We start from the raw sequence: 23260 nt of genomic DNA, 5'->3' as shown, positions 1-23260 counted from the left end.
AAATAAACAACGATATTTTGCTAAATTGCGTAGATTATTTCGTAAGTAAATGAAGATAAACAATAATATTTTGCTAAATTGCGTAGATTATTTCGGAAGTAAATAAAGATAAACAATAATATTTTGGAAAAGGCGTAACATTATTTGGGAAGTAAATGAAGATAAACCACAATATTTTGGAAAAAACGTAACATTATTTGGGAAATAAATGAAGATAAACAACAATATTTTGGAAAAGGCGTAACATTATTTGGGAAGTAAATGAAGATAACCCACAATATTTTGGAAAAGACGTCATATTTTACAGCAATATTTTTGGAAAAGGCGTCATATTTTACAGCAATATTTTGGAAAAGGCGTCATATTTTACAGCAATATTTTGGAAAAGGCGTCATATTTTACAGCAATATTTTGGAAAAGGCGTCAAATTTTACAGCAATATTTTGGAAAAGGCGTCAAATTTTACAGCAATATTTTGGAAAAGGAGTTCTACTTTTCAGCAATATTTTGGAAAAGGAGTTCTACCTTACAGGAAAATTTTGGAAAAGGCGTCATATTTTACAGCAAAATTTTGCAAAAGGCGTCTTATTCTTTTGAAATATCTAAACACAAACAGATGTATTTTGTAAAGGGTTTCAAATTACCAGAGAAGAACTAAATACAATTAGAAATTCCAAATATATTTATGGCTGTGCCGTAATGTATTACCCGAGAAACACCACTTGGTGGAGGCCACACTTCGTTTCTCACGGAGAGTTTTTTTTATGATATTGCTGTAAAATTTGACGCCTTTTCCTAAATATTGCTGTAAAACTTGACGCCTTTTCCAAAATATTTCTGTAAAATATGACGCTTTTCCAAAATATTGCTGTAAAATTTGACGCCTTTTCCAAAATATTGCTGTAAAATTTGACGCCTTTTCCAAAATATTGCTGTAAAATATGACGCCTTTTCCAAAATATTGCTGTATAATTTGACACCTTTTCCAAAATATTGCTGTAAAATATGACGCCTTTTCCAAAATATTGCTGTACAATTTGACACCTTTTCCAAAATATTGTTGTAAAATTTGACGCCTTTTCCAAAATATTGTTGTAAAATTTGACGCCTTTTCCAAAATATTGCTGTATAATTTGACACCTTTTCCAAAATATTGCTGTAAAATATGATGCCTTTTCCAAAATATTTCTGTAAAATTTGCTGCCTTTTGCTTTTTAAAATATTGCTGTAAAATATGACGCCTTTTCCAAAATATTGCTGTAAAATATGACGCCTTTTCCAAAATATTGCTGTAAAATGACGCCTTTTCCAAAATATTGCTGTAAAATATGACGCCTTTTCCAAAATATTGCTGTAAAATATGACGCCTTTTCCAAAATATTGTTGTAAAATTTGACGCCTTTTCCAAAATATTGCTGTATAATATGACGCCTTTTACAAAATATTGCTGTAAAATATGACGCCTTTTCCAAAATATTGCTGTAAAATATGGTGCCTTTTCCAAAATATTGCTGTAAAATATGACGCCTTTTACAAATATTACCATTCACTTTTCCATAATTTTGCCTTTGCGTTCATTTGCTTCCCAAATTATATTATTAGATGATTACTTCATTTAAAACCCAAATAGAATGCAACCTTTTCTGAAATATTTATCAACTTAAATCCGGCTTTTCCAAAGTTTTCATGATTACTTCATTTTCAACTCAAATATAATGCGCCCTATTCCTAATTTTTTTCTCAATAAAATCCACCTTTTCAAATATTATTATTTAAGGTTCGGTTTGGTTACTTATTAGCTAATTTACCACCTTTTCCAAAATTTCTGTTTGCGATTAGGCCTAGTTACTTAAAAACCAATTAGTGCCTTTTTTCCCAAAATATTGTTTTACTTTTAAATACTTCCCAAAAGTTTTAATGCTTGTTTTAGAAACTAAAATATCGCTAATGTAATTTTCGCCATTTCTCGCCTATATTCTCCTTTTCCTTATTTTTGGCATTTCTAAATTTTTCTTCACGCAATATTTTGGAATTTTACACAGATTACGTTTCGATCCCAGTACCAAAAATGAATGGTTTTGTTAAATTCAGTAGGTCTTAAAAATTCCATAGCTATACTTCCGTCGCGAGTCCTTGAAGTTCTTATAGTTGCCCTCCCCCCGGCATATTATCAAAGATTGAGTGCATAGTGCGGTTTAGTCTATAGCGGTAAGTACATGCAATTTTAAAATTTTCAAAAAATTTTTTGACCAACTTGCGGCGGGTTTAGAATTTTTTCACTATTTTTTCCGAACTCCCCGTGGCCTAATTAGTCAGAATCAAGTGTTGGTCGGGTTAGTTAAGTAAAGTAAAATCCTACCGCACAATCAAAGAAAAAAATCAATAAACAATCTGACCTTAGTAAGTCCTCAAAGCAGCACAGTTAAGCTTAGTACGCTTTGCAGCAAAAATAATTAAAAGTGCTTGGAAAAAAGTAGGCCTATGAAATAAGCGTGAAATTAAAAATTCGAAAATATATTCTTCCCTCCAGCCAAAAACTGTACACGAGTCAAAAAAAGTGTTAGCTTACGATTCAGTTCAGTTTGAAATGTTATCGAAGAAATTGGTAATCCTTTGAAAACGACCGCTTAGATGAGGCTTTTAGATGGCTGTCGTTTCCTTAGGCCATTTTGCATGGAGTAGATTTATTGCAGTGTAAACGATAGTTCCTTTAAAAATACACCAATTCCAAGACAAACCTCTTCTTCATCCATCCTTGGTAACTTGGTCCTAGAGTATACTCTAGGTGGCGGTGTTTGGTAAGACCATACCTACAAACAGCGCACCACTCAAGAGATGCGGAGAATAGCCCTCCATTGAAATCTATATTTGTTTACTTCCTCCATGGTTTTAGCCAAGCCTTGATCTATCCTTATTGTTTCTATAACTTCAAAGCTGAATTTCAATTTTTATGTATTATATAAGAGCTTTTCTTAAAACTCTAATTTGCCATTAAGTTTGAGAATTTAATTAACTAAATTACCTGTTGCGAGTAAAAAGCATTATCATTTGAAATAAGTTTTTCGACTTTCTTTACCAAAGAACATGGAGATATCTCCATATTCCTTGTCTTTACGACCAAGGCTTAAGTTGTATTTTATGGCGTTTTCCTTTGGGTCCTCGCGGAGCGCTCCCATGGAGGAATAAAACTAGGAGATCCTATTCTTCAAAAACAGTCTTTAACGAAGCTGGAAACTACTACTACCATTTTTATTGCTCCTTGGGAGCGCTCCGCGAGGATCCAAAGGAAAACGCTATCAGTTAGTCTATGTAATATAGTCTTTATAGTGTCTTTCCTCTTTAAAGGATTTTAAAAAAGCTGATTTCTAGCTCTTTTTATTTATTTGTTCGATTTTTGAATTTCTAAATATAGTCTGCTTCGTTTACTGCTACAAGCTTACTCATCTTTACTCTTGGTTAACACTGTATTCAATTCATCTTCATTCTTGCTTCCCATTTGAAGTAAAAATGGCATATTTATCCAATTTATTAAGGGGTTAAATTCAAAGACTGTGTTTTCTCCCTGTGAAAAATTCGAGAACTTCAAAATACTATTGGAATGATGACAAAAAGATAAACGTGTATTCGCTACGGCAGTACTGTTTACCTTAGCGCAGTTAATTCAACACTCCCTTATGAGGTATGCAGGGTTTCACTATTTGTTAATGTCACTAAAGTGATATTTTATAGATAATCTTTAAGCAATGTGTTGGCAATAATCAAAACTCTTCTAAACATTACAATTAAGGTCAATTATTTATTGAAATTCATTAAATGAAATCATATACGTAAACATAAATAATCATAGACCTTTCAACAAACCCGGATGATCGGTGATATATTTCTTTGGGTTTTAAAGGGAGAATGAAAAGGTCTGACACTCAGTTTTTAATCCTTTTATAATCATAATATAACATGAAAATAATTAATAAAAGTTACATAACATCTCCGTTAAATTTATGTAGTTTTTCAAAGTTTCAATAATTGACTTCTAAGCCTAAAAGTGGTGGTCTTTTCTCCCTTTAAAACACCAGCACGAGAGGCATAACACCTGGTACCCTATATATATGAAACACTTTAAATAACATTATGCAGGAAAAAACATTAACCCTTTTTTGAAATAACTCTTTTATTTATTTTTTTTTTAAAAAGTTGGAATTTGAAAAGAAAAAAAATCATTTTTGTAATTGTAAAACCAAAACAATTACATTTGAAAATAAAAGTAATATTAATTTGTTTTTTCTCCGAGTCAATCCTGTATGAAAATAATTTAACAAATTTAGTGATGAAGCCCTGGGTCCAATTCCGTAAAATTTAAGCTGGTTACAGCAAGTGATAATTATTCCGTAAAGGGTTAATATCAGTGTTACGAATCTGCATACAAGTTTATGACAGCGAGAGATATAATTTGCTGAATATTATTGTGTGAGATAGACTCTAATCCTTTAGTCAATTATTATCACATGCGATAACCCGCTAATAAAATTTATGCATTTACCCCCCCCCCAAAGAGAAAGCAGGAAACCGGCTGTACAGGGTGTACCAAAAATGGTGGTAAAACCAAAGCACAGTTGGCTCAATGAGTGGTTTAGACTTTAGAGTCGAAAATGTTCTATGACATTTTTGACCCTGTTTACCAATGAATTAAATAAATGCTAACTTGTTTAATTAAATTAAGGGGTCGTCCGTGAAAAATTCAAATCATAATTTGCAATGGTGACCTGGACAGCAAAATCTCACAAAACACATTCCACTCAAGATTGCATCTAAAACAACACTGTTCTTCGGTCCTACCACCCTTTTTGGAACATAACACTTACGCGTTGATTTCGGCCTCCAGCTCGTCCATGGACATGTCGTCCCCAGCGACTAGCGCCTCCTCACGGGCTTGTGTCAAGATTGGTGCACGGGCTTGAGGCAACATTGGTGCAGGGGCTTGAGGCAACATTGGTGCAGGGGCTTGAGGCAACATTGGTGCAGGGGCTTGAGGCAACATTGGTGCAGGGGCTTGAGGCAAGATTTGTGCAGGGGCTTGAGGCAAGATTTGTGCAGGGGCTTGAGGCAAGATTGGTGTCTCCTCCCTAGCTTGAGGCTGGATTGGTGCCTGTTGGCTTTGTTCGAACGCTTTTAACAGAATTGAATAATTTTTTTGCAGTTGTTCATTTACACCTTTAAGCAACAAATGAGTTTTATACCACGAACGCGGCTCCAACACTCCCGTGCCAAATGACCGTAGCGGCCACAATTGTTGCAACGCCGCCCCCTGGCATTGCGGCCGCTACGGCCACGACCGTTTCCACGGCCTCGGGATGGGCCGATCCCCCTTCTTCCCAAGCGGCCCCCTCTGCCGCGTCCTCTGGTGCGACCTGGTGCCATTCCATGTAAGAATTGTACAGTTACTCTGAAATTATTCGATATACTGAATAATCGATCCATTTTGTTACCTAGATATTGAAATAAAGACATTTATTATTATGGTACTAATCTTTTTTTGTTCATTCAAACAAGCGCTGACTTCTTTCTATTTCCCCTAAGCCTTAGCTTTGACCATGAAAGAAAGCAGCGCTCGTTAGCCGTTACATATTTTGAAAAATACGTTTGAAAAAGATTTCAAACTGAAAATATAAGCAATAAGTCCTTTAAAAGCTACTAAATAAGCAATTGAACACAAAAATTATCCAATTTGTTAATAAATTTTAATTTTAAAATCATTTTCAATCACAGTTAAGTTTAAGAATAAATTTGCTTACTTGTTCTCGTCTCCTAGTTTGAATACTGAGTGCGAACCACCGAGAAAGATCTATTAAAGGGGCTCACCGGCGCTGTTGGGGGGTCTATTAAAGAAGAAATGAAATTTACCGTATTGCCCGGTTTTATTAGCTACGTTCAGCTAGGTCTACCATAAAAGCGCCCTTGGTTATCGGTTCCGTAGAAAAATTACAATGCGGTACTAAACCGACAACTTGGTAGTGATTGTTGAACGCACTTAGTTTTTTTATTGTCCATTAAAGGAGCTGTTGGGGAGAAGGGGGGGTGAAACTTTCCGTTAGCATATTGCTTACACGCCCACCGCGACGGTGGCGCCATTCCTTAGGGCCAAAGAGCTGGGTGTTTTCCCCCTGAACTAAGGGCGGTCTCCCCCCAACAACGCCGGTGAGCCCCTTTAATAGATCTTTCTCGGTGGTTCGCACTCAGTATTCAAACTAGGAGACGAGAACAAGTAAGCAAATTTATTCTTAAACTTAACTGTGAGTGAAAATGATTTTAAAATTAAAATTTATTAACAAATTGGATAATTTTGTGTTTAATTGCTTATTTAGTAGCTTTTAAAGGACTTATTGCTTATATTTTCAGTTTGAAATCTTTTTCAAACGTATTTTTCAAAATATGTAACGGCTAACGAGCGCTGCTTTCTTTCATGGTCAAAGCTAAGGCTTAGGGGAAATAGAAAGAAGTCAGCGCTTGTTTGAATGAAAAAAAAAAGATTAGTACCATAATAATAAATGTCTTTATTTCAATATCTAGGTAACAAAATGGATCGATTATTCAGTATATCGAATAATTGCAGAGTTACTGTACAATTCTTAGATGGAACGGCACCAGGTCGCACCAGAGGACGCGGCCGCTTGGGAAGAAGGGGGATCGGCCCATCCCGAGGCCGTGGAAACGGTCGTGGCCGTAGCGGCCGCAATGCCAGGGGGCGGCGTTGCAACAATTGTGGCCGCTACGGTCATTTGGCACGGGATTGTTGGAGCCGCGTTCGTGGTATAAAACTCATTTGTTGCTTAAAGGTGTAAATGAACAACTGATCACTAAATTTGTTAAATTATTTTCATACAGGATTAACTCGGAGAAAAAACAAATTAATATTACTTTTATTTTCAAATGTAATTGTTTTGGTTTTTCAATTACAAAAATGTTTTTTTTTTCTTTTCAAATTCCAACTTTTTTAAAAAAAATAAATAAAAGAGTTATTTCAAAAAAGGGTTAATGTTTTTTCCTGCATAATGTTATTTAAAGTGTTTCATATATATAGGGTACCAGGTGTTATGCCTCTCGTGCTGGTGTTTTAAAGGGAGAAAAGACCACCACTTTTAGGCTTAGAAGTCAATTATTGAAACTTTTAAAACTACATAAATTTAACGGAGATGTTATGTAACTTTTATTAATTATTTTCATGTTATATTATGATTATAAAAGGATTAAAAACTGAGTGTCAGACCTTTTCATTCTCCCTTTAAAACCCAAAGAAATATATCACCGATCATCCGGGTTTGTTAAAAGGTCTATGATTATTTATGTTTACGTATATGATTTCATTTAATGAATTCCAATAAATAATTCACCAACTAAACAATTCATACCGATTTAGACAATTAAACAAACGGCAATGTGAACTGTGGAAATAGCGAACAACGTAACCCTCTGAAGTGGTTGCGTTGGAAAAATTTGCGCTGATGTAAACATGTAAATTAAATTACTAATTAAATTAAATTACATAACGACACTGTTCTCCTGGATTAACCAGCACCACTGTTACTCGTATTTATGAATTAAACAATCCACTGTTGGTAACAAATAGTTTATAAAATTATAACATAACAAAACATACTGACTGGTTTAATGGGATAAAAATCGTTTTAACGAATGATGTGGTCCTCTACGTTGGTTGAATTTCAGGAACTATATCACACACCTTCACAATTAGTGAGATTATAAAATAATGAAACCCTGTATACCTCATATGGAAATGTTGAATTAACTGCGCTTACCTAAACACCACTGTCTTAACTGCCAAAGCGAAAACACATTGAACTTTTTCTCATCTTTGCAGTTGTATTTTTAAGTTCTCGAACTTTTCATAAGGTGAAAACACGATCTTTGATTTCAACAGAGCTGTGCTAATTAGCTGACAACTAATTGAATTAGAATTAGCAATTAGGGAAATATTTATGAACTAATTAATTAGCCAATTAGCAATTAGGGAAATATTTATGAACTAATTAATTAGCCAATTAGCAATTAGGGAAATATTTATGAACTAATTAATTAGCCAATTAGCAATTAGGGAAATATTTATGAACTAATTAATTAGCCAATTAGCAATTAGGGAAATATTTATGAACTAATTAATTAGCCAATTAGCAATTAGACATAGAAACTAATTCAATTCAATTAGAAATTAGACATTTATTTATCAAACTAATTAATTAGAATTACTATTTTCTAATTAAGGTAAAAAGAAACCATAAGTAAATATAAAAGTTTGAAAGTGCCCATGGATTTAGTACTTTGGTAATGCAAAGTTTAATGTTTTAATGCCATTGAAAAACGGGTACGGAAGCCAAAAATGTCATGTTAAAATTTGTCTCATTTCTTCATTTTCTTGCCACAGTTCCTATAATGGACTCCTGAGTAGTAAATACATGCGCACTACTATTAATTCGAGTAGGTAAAACAGTCGAAATTTCGAAATGGGGCAGTTGCGAACTACGAAATTTTCTACTAGTACTAGTATTCTCTCATATTTGAGGAGCTGAAAAATTTAGAGTAGCACTAAGGTTTCCTCATCGATATAATAAGGCTTTTTCATATTCAAATAGAAGAATCAAGAGTTAATTCCTCGATTTTTTTACAACAAATTGGCGTAAAAGAATAATTGAAAATCCAATTGGCTAATTAGTTAATCCTAAATCTAATTAAATTTTAATTAGATAATTACCTTTCCGATTCATACTAATTAATTAGAATTACTTCTCAATTAGAACTAAGGTAATTAAAATTCAATTACCATTTTCAATTAGTAAATGTTGCTAATTAATTAGAAATTCAATTAGCTAAATAATTAATTAGCACAGCTCTGGATTTCAATGCCTTAATAAATTGGATAGTTATACCATTTTTTACTTATATTGGAAGCGCCATCGACTAGAAATACATTGTGAAACCTAGGGTTAGGAACTTACGATATGTTTCTAGCTAGCATGAAACGAAGCAGACTATATGAAATTCCAAAACAGAGCTGGAAATCAGCTTTTTTAATAATCTTAAAGGAAGAAAGACGCTATAAAGAGTATATTACACAGACTTAAGCCTTGGCCGTAACGAACGACGAAAAATTACTTCAAACGATATTAAAACCACTATTAACTGTAATTATTTACCTGAATTACTTTTTTAGACGAAAATTGGACCCTTAACAAAGTATTGGTTATTAAGGGCGTTATAGTTCATTGGAAAATCCAAATAAAGGTTTTCAAGCTCGGATGAAATATTAAAACATTAATTATCGATGCCTTACTCTCGTTTGCTATGAAATAAAGTTTCTTACTGTCGTCTGCTATGAAATAAACTTTCTTACTGTCGTCTGCTATGAAATAGGGAATTCAAGGCCTAACTAATTAGTTAAATTACAAAAATTAGACTTCATTTATTGAAAAACTAAACAGGTAAGTTTCTCATTTAGTAAATGCTTGTTAATTTGAAAGTGTTCCGAAAACTAACTTCGCTGTAGTTTTTCCGTATCGCCTATGACAATTCCCCTAAAAAACCGGGTAAAATGTAATGCTTTTTCTATGGGACGCTAACCCTAAAAAGGTGATTTTTTCGTTTAGCATTACAAACGGGTATCAAGTCATATCTACAAGGGCCTACCGGCCCTGTAGAATTTTCAGAGGGGGTTGTGGGTGTTGCCCAACGACTATGAAACATGAAAAATATTACAATTTTACAATAATATTGATGATTGAGTAGTCATTTTAGTACTGTCACGGGCAAGGCTTTTAAATACTACGCATAATCACTTTAGTACAGTCCGAGTGGCTAGACACTCGAAAACATTGCATAAATATATTTTCAATAAATTATATACTCAAAAGCCTTGGCGATTTTACCTTCATTGTTATTGAATAAGACGGGGAACTTGAGTGTTATAACAAATTTATTTGACCTCCTATTGACAGATTAATAAAAACCGCCCCTCGGACAAATATAGAATTCATTTCTAATCTTATATTTATCAAGCAGATGATAATGCATTTCTTTACCAGCCTTGAACATTGCCCACTGGTTTGAACTGGATTCTATTTCATATGAATGAAGTTTTGCGTGAAAAGATTTGGTTTTCAAAATAAAACCGCATATATACATTTGACCATTTATAATTAAGGTATATTTTATCTCGACAAACCAGAGATTTCGTGGGTTAATTATATTAATTAAAAGGAGCCCTTCCTTTAAATACGATACATTGTCGTAAACAGCTGAAGTAACATTATACAGGTTTTCAATCTGTGGGAACTTCTCTAACAACATGTTTTGTAGTTCAATGGGGAATTCTTTCCTTTTTAAAAATTTACCGTGACTGGATTTTTGAATGCCTTCTGTTTTAGTTGCTAAAGAACTGAAGCATTCAAAAATTTGATGCCTTACTGATAATGTTTTTGTTATATTTTTGAAGTTTTTGCTGTTCTCTGCTATGTCCTTGAAAATCGCGTGCTTGGCTTCAAATCTCATACACGAGATAGGGAAAAGCGGTCCAAATTTTCGAATACAATTGGGATAATGTATTAAGTAATGAAATTTTGGTGTTATGTTATCAGACCCATATTGCTCTCCAACACTTTGAATAAACTCATCAATTAAAATTTCTAACCGATCAATTTGGGGAAATGGAATTTTTTCTGCAAATAAGGCATCGCACATTTGGCGGAGCTTCAAGTATATCTTCCAGTCAGAACTATCGTCGCTTACGTATATTTCGAACATTAATGGGAAAAGCCTGAAGAAGCAAAATATTTCGCTGGCTGATCCTTTTAGATTAGTGATGCCGCGAATATTGATTTTGCCGAATACCGAATACCGAATATTCGGCCATGCTCTCGGCCGAAGCACCGAATATTCGGCAACCGAATATTCGGGCGTGAGATATGCGCAACTCGCGCGAAACCGGTTATGAGCTGTAACCCGTTCCGCGAAATATGTACATCCCCCGCACGGACCGCAATGGGACAGGTCTCATCATGGAAGAAGAAGGGTATGGAATGGTGAGGTGAATAGGCAGACGGCTACGCGAAATGTAGGGTCGCGTGGGAACAGCGTGGGAAATAAGGCGGTGGCACAGGGCAAATGACCAGTTTAAAAATTGCCCGGACCAGTTTAAAAATTAAATCGGAGGGGGGTCAGTGGTCCACAGGACCACTAAGAAAATTCAATGGTTTCCAGAATCCAGACATTAGCTTATATATTTTAATCATCCACTTCTTCAATTTAGCAGACGATGCGCCCTGGTCAGTGGTCATGGACCAGTTTATTTATTCCAGGCCAGAGGGGTCGCTGGCCCAATGTCCAGTTTAAAAAAATTCCTTATTTCCCACCCTGCGTGGGAAAACTCCTCTCCTCTCGGCACTAGCTGTAACGCGATTACTGCTCTGCGCAATATTGGCGCGCAAGCAGAGAGAGGGATACACTGTTTAGATCCGCTCTTTACCGCCTCTGCTAAAGCGCGCCTGCGCGGAAGCTATCAACGTTGGTGATAAACTCGGGAAGGAGGGATTGAAAAGGGGGAAGTTACGATTTTTCAACGCGCTCTCTTTAACACTATAGGACCCGTCTATAGCATCTTTAGGTTTTTGGTTCATTTGCGAGTAGATCGTCTCACTATATGCTTTTTTTTTATTCATCACAACTTACCACTGGTAGATTATAAATATGAAAGTAAAAATTTTTATTGAAATAAATAATTTTTGAGCAATTTTTCCGTTTTTTTCCTTCATGATTGGAGATTCGGTATTCGGCCGAATATTACGAATTATTCGGCCGAATACCGAATACGAAAAAAATGGCCGAATAGGCCGAATACCGAATAGTAACCGAATATTCGTGGCATCACTATTTTAGATTACCATTCCCAGAAACGGAGTTTCTTAATTGAGGTTGTGGTTTGTTGATTTCGGTTTTTCCATAAGGGAAGGTTTCAATAATTTTGTTAATATCTTCGATAGATACGCCATTTTCACGTATAAAACTGTTTAAAATTCGTTTGAGCAAAAATGGGAGAACCCCTTCGAGTAAATCGTGCATAATATCAGGAACCAGTTGTTCCGTCAAATCAAAGTACGAAAGAGTCATCAAAGGACTTTCATTTTTTACAATGAGGATTCATTTGGATTTTTTTTTACGAATGACAAATGGTACTTGTGCCTATTTATGGATCTCAAAACCACCTCCTTTTCTGTCCGTTTCGTGCTGATTTCAGACTTATCAACCATGCAAAATCGGCAAATTCTGCCAGAGCCAAAATAAGGAACAAAACCACCTATTTTGTGCTGGCCGAGATTGTCACCACTTATTATAGAAGCGTACCCCTTTACGTGTACTCCTAAACCTTCAATAAGGACTCCTTCCTTGGCCAAGATTTCCAGTTCGTATAAAAGGGGCTTAAGGAATTCACTCCAACCATAACTGTCAATATCCTGAGACTTGGCTAGCGAGATTAGATGGATATCTTCCAATTTTGAGCGATATTTATATTTTCTATTCAATATTGTGAAATAGCACCCCAAAGTTTTGAGAACTCCCCGTTTGGATCCTAGAGGGTTCACAACCTCAAACTCATCGAAATAAATTTGAAGATGCAGAGTTTCTGGTGCTGGCAAATTGCCTTGGTTAGTTTGGACAATTTTCTTGCAGAACGATGCGTTAAAAAAATGGGATACAAAAGCGCCTTCAGATTCAGCAGTCGCAATTTCGTGAAATTTAAAATCTTCCTGTTTTTTATAAAGGTTAGCAATAGTTCGCAATAAAGGCACATAATGAAAATGGCGAGTTTTGATAGAGCCTTCTGAAAGAGCAAAGTTCACTTGAGTAGGTTCAACAATTCCCATTTCTGTCACACACACAGTTTTAATCTTATGTACGGAATTTAAACTCTCGAATACCGCACTCACAGTTTCGATATCGCTGAAAATCTTATCTTTGCACTCATTTTCGTCCCAGTTTTCATCACCGTTAAATATTTTTTTGGCTTGAGCAGTTAATAATTCTTGGCATAAATTTAGCAAATCATTCGTTAAATCCTTAATTACTGAATGCGCCAAACGGTGTTGCTCGCTATATTTTAGTAAAATTAAAAGGATGGCTCTTTTCAAATCAAATGAATGTGAAGCTGCATTTATATTGTGGGAGTTTTCATCCACGTCCATTAAATTGTCAAAAGGCAATTCTAGATTATTTTCTTCTTGAATGTTATTATCATGGGGGATGGCATCATCAGCGTCATCTAAATTCTCCTGAAGCGCCGGAGAATGATTTTTCTTGAGGTGCCGTCTATAACACACCACTTTCTTGAAAACGCGGCCACATGAATCAATACTGCACATTACACGAAAATTAGCTTCTTTTTCATGTTGAAATTCTATATGAGTCAATAATAATGACAGTTTTTTCGCGTAAAACGTGCATTTATCACAACTAAATAGTTTTAAATCGCTATGTGCCATTTTATTTGGAAAATTCAGAGAAAAATAACGGATCTTGAACTTGAAACTATTCAAAGTTTTGATAGTAACATCTCATCTAAGAAAATATTTCTAATCATAAATTAAAAACTAATAACCACTAGTTTTCAAGTTTATACAGAGTACGTTACGGAATTTTTTATCACTGTTCGTAAAAAATTGTGAGTTTCCCTCCCTACGTCAATTGCTGTTGGCGAATAAAACCACTATTTAAAGTGATAGTAGCAAGAAGGAATTTATATACTGCATATCTCTTCTTGATAGTAGTGATAATTTTGACTCTGTGCGTGTAAGGTTTTCAATGTTTTATATAGTTTTAATTCAATGTTATTTTAAATTCCTAAACATTTTTAAAGTTGGAAAGAAGATTCTACTGCAGGTCCGGTAGGTCCTTGTAGATAAGACCCGTTTGTAATGTTGATACAAGACACGTCGATGACCTAACATAGGCGTCAACTTATAGTGATGAATTCCGTGGTTTGTGACCGTAATTGTAATTAAATATTTCTCAAAACATGGAAAATGTTTCAATTGGTGGTTGTTTTTTTTCACATTCTATTCGAAAAAATAAGGTCTCGAGATAAAATGTAATGATCGATTTCAAGGTTACTATCCCTTTAGTAATTTTCAATTTAGAGCTAGTTGTAAAACAAACAAATTGTGAGAATAAGATCTATAAATAAGGGCAAAGTTCACCACCAACCAATCGAAGACGGAAATTGTAGATGCGAAAGCGCGAAAGAGTTCATAGTGTAAAAAGCAGGGCGAAATGAGGTAAAAATGGAGTGGCAATGATGATGAGCTACTTACTGCACTAAAACTGACCCAGTGTATACCTTGTGCACGCTCTTACCCTTCGGTAGGCGAATGTTAAGTGTTCCAGCGTAGCGTAATTGTATTTGTTTGAAAAATATCTTCTATTTTTAAGACAGAGGGGGCGTCCTTTGCAATTCCGTACTGTACGACCTTACCTAAACGCTGATTACCACACCATCCCTCTCTCCTTGAAATATGAAGGAGTTTTCAGTTTTTTTTTTTAATTTAGACAAATGCTGGAGGAGGGGCAGGGAGCAGCCTTTTGTACATTGAATGCTGTCAAACATCAATTTCCCCAGTGAGAGATCATACTAAAGATTTCATTGTGGATTCGTAAGCCATGGCTTATTTTTTACTGAACATGGTAAAAACGGTTAACTACGTGCAAGTTTAAGGTCGAGTGTTTCTTTGTAATTAACGGCCATACTCATGTACCAAGGCTTAGGCTGCGAATAACTTAGTCTTAGGGATTAAACTGTGAATTTAACGGAATAGCTATAAATTAACACTCATTATCGGAATTAAATAGTAATTATGGAAGCGGAAAAAATAGAGATTCTGCTTTGCAAAGGCGAGGATAAGAATAAAGTGAACTTGAGCGGCAGAACACTTAAATATTTGAAAGAATTTTTATTGCTAAATCGCAATGATTTTATGGAATATTCTGGTGGAAACCTGCTGTATCAGGTCAGTTTTAATTTTTATACATGTTTTGGATAATTTTTTCGAGGATCATTATGTTTTCCTCCACAATCTTAAAGGGGAAATTCACTTCATGCTTAACGACGCATTTGTGCATTGATTACGCCATATTTTAAAAATTAGATGCGCAAAATTTTGTGGATTTCCCCTCGGATGAATTATGTCTTTTAAGAACCACTTTCTATGTAAAAAACATTCTTTCAAGCAACTTGTGGAGTACATATTTCGAGTGTACAGGGAATCTAAGAATGACTAGCTCCTTGTATTTAGAAAAAGCTTCATTTCATAAACCTAATTAATCTTCTTTAATTAAAGATTTATGATGATGACTATAAAACCTTTGTAAACATCACGGAAGGAACCATTTTAAAGAACAAAATGGTTATAAAAGTTGTAGAAAAGGTAAGAAAATATGTAAATTAATAGCTGATGAATACCATGCAGGTTTATTCGTACCACATTTTGAGTCCCATCCTCATAAGTCTTACCTCGGTTCTGGCGGCCATACTGGTGGGTTTCATTTTTCCCCTGCATTTAACCCACAACTATGTACGTGTAGATCATGTCATGAACCTTAGCTCCTCCCCCTTTTTGGCGAGTCATACGTCCCACCCTCGTAAGTCTTGCCTCTGTTTTGGCAGCCATATTGGGAGGTTTCAGCATTCATTATGTCAAGAAGCTTTCCTGCCCCCCTCCAAGTAAAATGTCTGAGTAGAAAGTAATTTCAGTCCCGCATAATACTTTTTTAAAACGCTTCCTTAACTGAAGTGATCTTCCTCACGTACCCCTCTATCTCTTACATTAGTGGCATCTCTCCATTCTCCGTGATAGCACCCTTTGTCGCAAAAGCGCTATAAAATCAGGGGTTACACAATCTATTCCCCTCTCTACCGATATTACTATGAAACAATTTCAGCTAGACAGCTTTTTATCATTTACTTTTTTTTTTAATTTTGTCGCAAATTTCTTTCAACTTTACCCCTTTGATAAATTTCACTTTCCAATTAATTTTCTATAATCTAGGCCTAATACTTTATTGTCACTTTAACTAAATATCTAAGTTAAAATTAAACAAAAAATTTAATATAAGGCAAAGAGGCTAATTATAACAAACTAAACGTAAATTTTTCATATTGAAATTAAATAGACTCATAAATCCACATATTTGGCTGGTGAAGCTTCAGCAACATCAGAGGAACCAGTGCCTGTATCAGATGGCGCGCAACCAATGCCAGCGGTTGTTAACGCTACGACTATTTCAGAGTCAAACGCAGGTGTAAATGAACCGGTATTACCTTGGTAATTTTGCATTTTTTTATGGTAGATATAATTTATGTTCAGAACATTTTAAATAAAATTATATTTTTAGGTGTATTGGCATTAAAAGAAAATCATTAACCGTTTCTGGTTCAAGAGCCAATTTTGCTCTTGAGTATGTACTTCCTACATTCCCAGCACATATTTCAGATGCTAATATTTATAAGAAATTGCCTGATAAGGGTAAAAAACAAGTTGAAAAAGAAATCATTTCTATGGTTTTTAACGACCTTGTATCAAAATATGAAGCGTAAGCAACTTTTAAATAAAAGTATTGTGAAATTAAAAATGCAAACCATCTTACATTTAAATTATATTAGGTACCCTCCATCGCATTTGCATACAGCAAAGATGATTCTTCGAAAACTTCACCATTTGGAAGATGATGCAGGATGTGGATTCGTGAGTTTAGTCTATCTGACCACTGACAGACAGCCGAATGCCCACTGAGATATTTTTACCCACTTCGCGCTCATGCGCTTATATGTTTCAAATGGCGCACGAGCGTGAATCGCGTAAAAATGTCTTAGTGGGTATCCGGCAAAGTTGAAGGCCAGTATTTATTAGTAAATTCATATTGTAGGAAAAATGGCAAAACAAATTATGCAACAAATTCAAGAACTTTCGACGAACTCTTACAACAAGTTCCATTTCCGACAAAAGGGCGAAATATGCCAGCAAAAAGAAACCAAAAGCGGATGACTCTAACAACACGAGTGGAATACAATCTGATTTTCCAGATGAAGCAGACTCTAATAACGCGAGTGGAATACAATCTGATTTTCCAGATGAAGCAGACTCTAACAACACGAATGAAATACAATCTGATTTGCCAGATGAAGCAGTGGCCAATAAAAGGAAACATTTATTGGATGATTCTGATGATGGAATAAGAGTTAATTTAAACGGAAAGAAGTCAAGAAACGATTTTGATTCTTTAAACAGCGAAGACTCATTAAACATACACGTTATGGAAACAAACAAGTCTTCGCCAATAAAATCATTGGCTGGTACTTCCACGAAGCCTGTTAATACAAGCGAGACTAGCAGCGCTGAAGTTGGAATTAAATCAACCAAATCTTCTGCAGTGGCGAAAATGAAAAAAACCAAAAAGTCCAAGGAAAACCGTTTTGTCGTAAAGTTCATTAATTATTTTGAACCTTAAAAAACCTTTATTTTTCACAAATTTTATAATTTATTTATAGATTCAAGATAATTTTGAAGATGATATGAGCATCGCTAAGCATAAAATATTTATGGCAGCTGAAATAAAAAAGAAGAATCCAGACCTAGAAGCCATTGACTCAAGGATGGAAAGAACATTCGCATCCAGAGCATCAGCCATACATGAAATGGCTGGGGTGTTGAAAATAATGGAGGAATACCCAGCTCTTAAAGACTATCGCCAGGTAATATAATGCTATATATATGTAGGTACTTAAATTGGAGAGAAAATTTAAAAAGGAAAACGTTTCATTATAGCTTAACTTAGAATTTCAAAGAATTGCCAACCGACACCCAGATGAAAAATTCCAGCATGCTCTGAAAGTTTATGGAAGTGAAATCTGGGAAACTGCACCAAAACATACATCTAAACTTTTAAAGGCAGAGGTGATTGGAAAAATCTCAAACGGAGCATCGAAACTAGAGAAAAAACGTATGTAAATTTTCAATATCCTTGTGTTACTATATAAATCTATGATTAATAAACGGAGTTAAAACGTGAAGTCATGAATTTATTCAGGGATGTATATAAATAAATTCATGGTGGTATCCATAGGTTCCAAAGCATTGTACACTTTGTAGCTTTTCCATAATCTTATAGATAAATAATTTAAGACATATATAGTTAATATAAATGTTCGAAGTCTGCAAAACAATTAATGATATTATTTACATTTGTAGGTGCGAGAAACGAGGGAATTTTACTAGTAATTCCCTTTTTTTTTGGAGAAAATTACCAAAAAATGTTTTGTTGGGAAAAGGTAAAATTATTTACTACGAATTATCATGAATTAGCGTCACTATCGTGCTAGTTAAGGCAGCGGGGCTTATTCTAAACGACATTTATGAAGTCCTTTTTGACACCCAATCAGCATCAGCATAAAGTCGCGCCGCTGTTTCGTACTCTATAGTTTCTCTCTAGGACACGCCACCTTCTACCTAGCAAGCACACAAACCCATAGTAGCAGAAGTAAATAGGGGGAAGTACTTTTCTCCAGCTGAGGCTAGTGTAAGGTGCCCTTTTCCCATAAAAAACACGGTTTGTGGAGCAAAATTTGAATTCTTCTGTACAAAAAGAGGCAAGTTGGAGGAACACGTAAGAAAATTTCTCTCCATAACTTGCCTCTCTCTGATCAGATGAATTCAAATTTTGCGCCACAAACCGTGTTTTTATGTGAAAGGGCGCCTTAGCTTAAGCTGGAGACGTACTTCCTCCTATTTACTTCTAATAGTATAATTATATGCTCATATGAGTGTATACATTAGTTCCCGGAATTATCAAAGTGTCTAAGAATTTGTTTTTTTATTCTTAAAGAACATCAAGCTAATCCCCGTTGAGCCAGTCATTGTTTATGACGAGCAAAGTATTATTGGTTCAAAAACGTTTAAAATTCACGTCGATGGTGTAATTGTGATTGAATGCACCGATTTAATTACAGCTATAATCAGCTATGTTTGCAGCTATTGGATTTTTCACTGTACATACAATCCATGTTTGAAAAAAACGTTAACTTTTTTCGAACACCTTTTTTTGGACTTAAGTAATACAAAGCCATGTAAAATTGTAAAATCTACTATTGACAAGCTGTTAAAATGTGGAAAAGTCAAATAAATTTTTTTAATTTTCTTGCATTTAAATTTAAACGCATTGAAAGAATACAAACTAAAGCGTTAGGTCCTGTGGATAGGGGGAGATCTGCTAAATTTACACAGTAAAAAGTAAATTAAAATTTAAAATTGTGTTTCTATTAACTTTTTTTTCGTCAATACGCTTAAATGTAAGATGTTTGAATGCGTCAATTTACCTTGAAGGGTGTAAAATTTCGCTAAAAAAGAATTTAATACAGTGTTTACAGGGTGTACTTTATCGATTAAGGGGTGTTTAGAAACGTCTTTTTGGAGTGTATAGTGACACTTTTAAGAGCGTATAGTGACTCTTTTAAGAGCGTATAGTGACTCTTTTAAGAGCGTATAGTGACTCTTTTAAGAGCGTATAGTGACTCTTTCAAGAGCGTATAGTGACTCTTTCAAGGGCGTATATTAACTCTTTTCAGGGCGTATATTAATTCTTTTCAGGGCGTATATTAACTCTTTTAAAGGCGTTTATTAACTCTTTTAAAGGCGTTTATTAACTCTTTTAAGGGCGTATATTAACTCTTTTAAAAGTGTATATTAACTCTTTTAAGGGCGTATATTAACTCTTTTAAGGGCGTACATTAACTCTTTTAAGGGCGTACATTAACTCTTTTAAGGGCGTATATTAACTCTTTTAAAAGTGTATATTAACTCTTTTAAGGGCGTATATTAACTCTTTTAAGGGCGTACATTAACTCTTTTAAAAGTGTATAATAACTCTTTCAAAAGTGTATATTAACTCTTTTAAGGGCGTATATTAACTCTTTTAAGGGCGTATATTAACTCTTTTAAGGGCGTATATTAACTCTTTTAAGGGCGTATATTAACTCTTTTAAGGGCGTATATTAACTCTTTTAAGGGCTATATTAACTCTTCTAATAGTGTACATTAACTCTTTTAATAGTGTATATTAATCCTTTTAATAGTGTATATTAATTCTTTTAATAGTGTATATTAACTCTTTTAAGAGTGTATATTAACTCTTTTAAGAGTGTATATTAACTCTTTTAAGAGTGTATATTAACTCTTTTAAGAGTGTATATTAACTCTTTTAAGAGTGTATATTAACTCTTTTAAGAGTGTATATTAACCCTATTAAGAGTGTATATTAACCCTATTAAGAGTGTATACTCTTTAAAGAGTGTACATAAGCACTTTTAAGAGTGTATATTAGCGCCTAAAACGGTGTATAATAACGCTTTAAAAGGAGTCTTATAACACTCATAATTTCAAAATCTCTTTTTTCAATTTTGGGCATAGGGGTGTGATTTAACACCCTTCAGGGTGTAAACCCACACTAGAAATGGTGTTGAATTTAGCACCATCAAAAAGAGTTAAAAAGGTGTTGAATCACACCACTGTTTCTTAGAGTGTATTTTGGATGCTTTACGGGGAGACTTTAGATCAAAGCACCTTTTAGTGACATGAACGTATGCTATTATTACATGAACTTATGCTATTATTTACAACAAGGGCTCGATCCTTATCGAAATTTACTCAAGTTTTTACACAAAACTAAATGCTAATATCGTTTTTATTTTTTCTTAAGTTTTCCAGTGTTTTACAATCCTAGAGGTTTACATATGTTATATGATATTCCCGAAATATATTCTTTAACCGTTATTTCATTTTTGTTAAACCTTGCTTTTAGCGACTCAATCCTTTTAGATACTTGGAGGTACTTGCTGTTGTCGCGCTTCACTTTTTGTCCAGCTGCAATTTGACTCCAAATGGTTTCATAAGAACCGTGTTCGCAATCAGGCTCTTCAGCAAAATGTAGAAGTTCGGGTGGTCTCGGCCAACGACAGCTTGAAATCGTTTATTCCAACCATAAATAGTACTTTATAAAATTAGAAATGTCCCTGTTACAGCATGGTGCCAGGCGAAATACTTTCAACATCGTTGTTAGTTCGGCGAGTTACTCCGTACATGTTCCAATAATGAAGAGGTACTCCATTAATCCACTACAATGGATGATCAAAGGGTTAACGTTCTTTTAGTAAATATGCTGGCAACCACAGTTGCAGAAAAGTTTCCCTGCATGTGGGAACAGCTGCTACAAATTGTTTACTCTGATTATGATTTGACAACCCCAGAATTAAGACTATGGGCGGAGAAAGTTAATTTTTTCAACAAGGAAATTTTATGTGACAAAGAAAGTCAGGTTCCATTTGTAGTGGCTGATACTATGGATCAAAGCAAATCAGACAAATGGAAGTCATAAAGGTGTTTGGACGTTTATTCGCGAATGATTTGCACTAGCATAAATCTTAAGCCCACATTCAATTTTGTTAAAGGCATTTTGTGGCCGGAAAAATTCATTCAAACAAGAACCATGACTTATAGAATCAAAAAAGAAGACAAGGCTCTCAAAGAATATGAAAAATGGCTGAAAGAGAAAACCTCGCCACTTGGCGTAACTATTGAAAAGAGAGGTCTGTGGGAGAATCCAAAATGTCCAGGTCTCGCTGCATCGCCAGATGGCTTAGTAAAAGATCCCGTTGCTCAACCAAATGAAGGCATAGTTGAAATTAAATGTCCCAAAATCCTCGAAAACATTAAGCCTGAAGAAATTGATGAATGGAAACCATCCCAAACAAATAGCTTTTGTTTTTCACTTAAAAAAATAAAAATAAAATAAAATTACCAAATGCAAATGGCCATTACAGAGAGGGAATGGTGTGACTTTGTTGTGTGGCCCCCTAAAGGTATTTCACGTGGGGGTAGCCACTACGTGAAGTAGGTGTACATTTGGTTTTGTAATATTTAAAGTATTAAAAAATATCGAAAAGTAATGTGAAGGATATTCGAAATATTGCAAAGTATTAAGTGTAATACATGTAATACGAAGAGTATACTGAGAATATGAAGAGTATGATGTAAATATTCGAAGTATTTCGCGAATCGTTACGAATATTAAGAATCTTAGTGTAATATTTTATAAAATCGAGAAGTCTCGCAGAATTTTAGGTTTCCATCCCATATTATAACGGTGGGAAACAGAGTATCTCGGATTTTAGTCCAAATTCCCGAACTTTCTCACGGTAGATACCGAGCATATAGCTTTACAGAGTAGGAGAGTGGTAAGGCAAGGTTTTCGATTGGCTTAAGCTGTGTTCTAACGTTTAGTTGGGGAGTTTCACCCCTTTTCCACCTACACTTTAAACGCCACATATACTGGTAAAGGGATGCTTTAAAGCAACCATAGGAAAGGGACGAAACCTAGCTAGAAGTTCAGGCATGGAGATTACAATCTTCTTTGTGCCCGGCTACGTGATTCGGACTAGTCTGTAATACTGGATCCCCGCTTTGTTAATCATTGTGTGGATACTTTGACTGCTTACATTCAAGGTGCCATGAAAACTGCTATTCCAATACGTGTTTTGGGTAGCTCCTTTGCTTTCCCGAACTGGTACTCCACTCAATTGCGCACCGCCATCAAGCGCAACAACTATTTCAATAAATACAAGCGTACCCAAGTCTTACAAGACTTTATTTCTTTTAAACATCAAAGGGCGCTTGTCAGAAAATACACCAAGCGTGATAAATTATCAGAAAGTGATCGCGTTTGCCAGGAAGCGTTAAACCATCCTAAGAAATTCTGGAGTTACGTTAACGGCAACATAAATGCTATTTCTGATTCTGAAGAACTTGCGTTCCTTTTCAACAATCAATTTTCATGCATTTCTGTCGACGGGACTGCTACTAATAATTCTTACGTGGCTGACAGTATGCAATTACCACACAACCCGTTTTCTTCCATATATATAAATCAATTGGATATTTATCAGGCAACAATGAAACTCCTGAATAGGCCCCCCACGGGGTTGACAAAATCCCCGCACTAATTATTAAGGGTTGCATTGATCTTCTTCTGTCCGCTCTTGAGCATAATTTCAATTTATCCCTTAGTAGCGGTATTTTTCCAACTACCTGGAAGAAAGCGGTCGTTGTTCCGTTTTATAAGTCTGGTTCTGCCTGCGATGTCAAGAATTATCGACCTATCTCAC

The 23260-nt window shown here is 34.9% G+C and overlaps 3 protein-coding genes across 3 annotated transcripts; 2 read left to right on the top strand and 1 right to left on the bottom strand.

Moving 5' to 3' along the window:
* Positions 1-12185: 12185 nt before the first annotated feature.
* LOC149614108 (uncharacterized) lies at positions 12186-13538 on the bottom strand. Its single transcript, XM_089857829.1, has one exon. It carries the CDS (start codon positions 13536-13538, stop codon positions 12186-12188), a length of 1353 nt encoding a protein of 450 aa, XP_089713955.1.
* On the top strand, positions 13304-17556 carry LOC149614107 (uncharacterized). The gene is made up of 7 exons (XM_089857828.1): positions 13304-14415; positions 14485-15059; positions 15390-15476; positions 16222-16373; positions 16444-16641; positions 16712-16793; positions 16975-17556. Exons 2-7 carry the CDS (start codon positions 14907-14909, stop codon positions 17554-17556), a joined length of 1254 nt encoding a protein of 417 aa, XP_089713954.1. The 5' UTR covers positions 13304-14415; positions 14485-14906.
* LOC149614106 (uncharacterized) lies at positions 17491-19247 on the top strand. Its single transcript, XM_089857804.1, has 4 exons — positions 17491-17800; positions 17874-18048; positions 18297-18376; positions 18931-19247. Exons 1-4 carry the CDS (start codon positions 17621-17623, stop codon positions 19225-19227), a joined length of 732 nt encoding a protein of 243 aa, XP_089713930.1. The 5' UTR covers positions 17491-17620; the 3' UTR covers positions 19228-19247.
* The last annotated feature ends 4013 nt before the right edge of the window (positions 19248-23260 follow it).

This window comes from Phalangium opilio, unplaced genomic scaffold, assembly GCF_054372755.1.
Source record: "Phalangium opilio isolate 3A_F unplaced genomic scaffold, DU_Popi_V2 ptg000225l_1, whole genome shotgun sequence".
NCBI lineage: Eukaryota > Metazoa > Arthropoda > Arachnida > Opiliones > Phalangiidae > Phalangium > Phalangium opilio.
The sequence above is the reverse complement of the archived record's forward strand: the minus strand, read 5'-3'. Positions and strand labels throughout refer to the sequence as shown.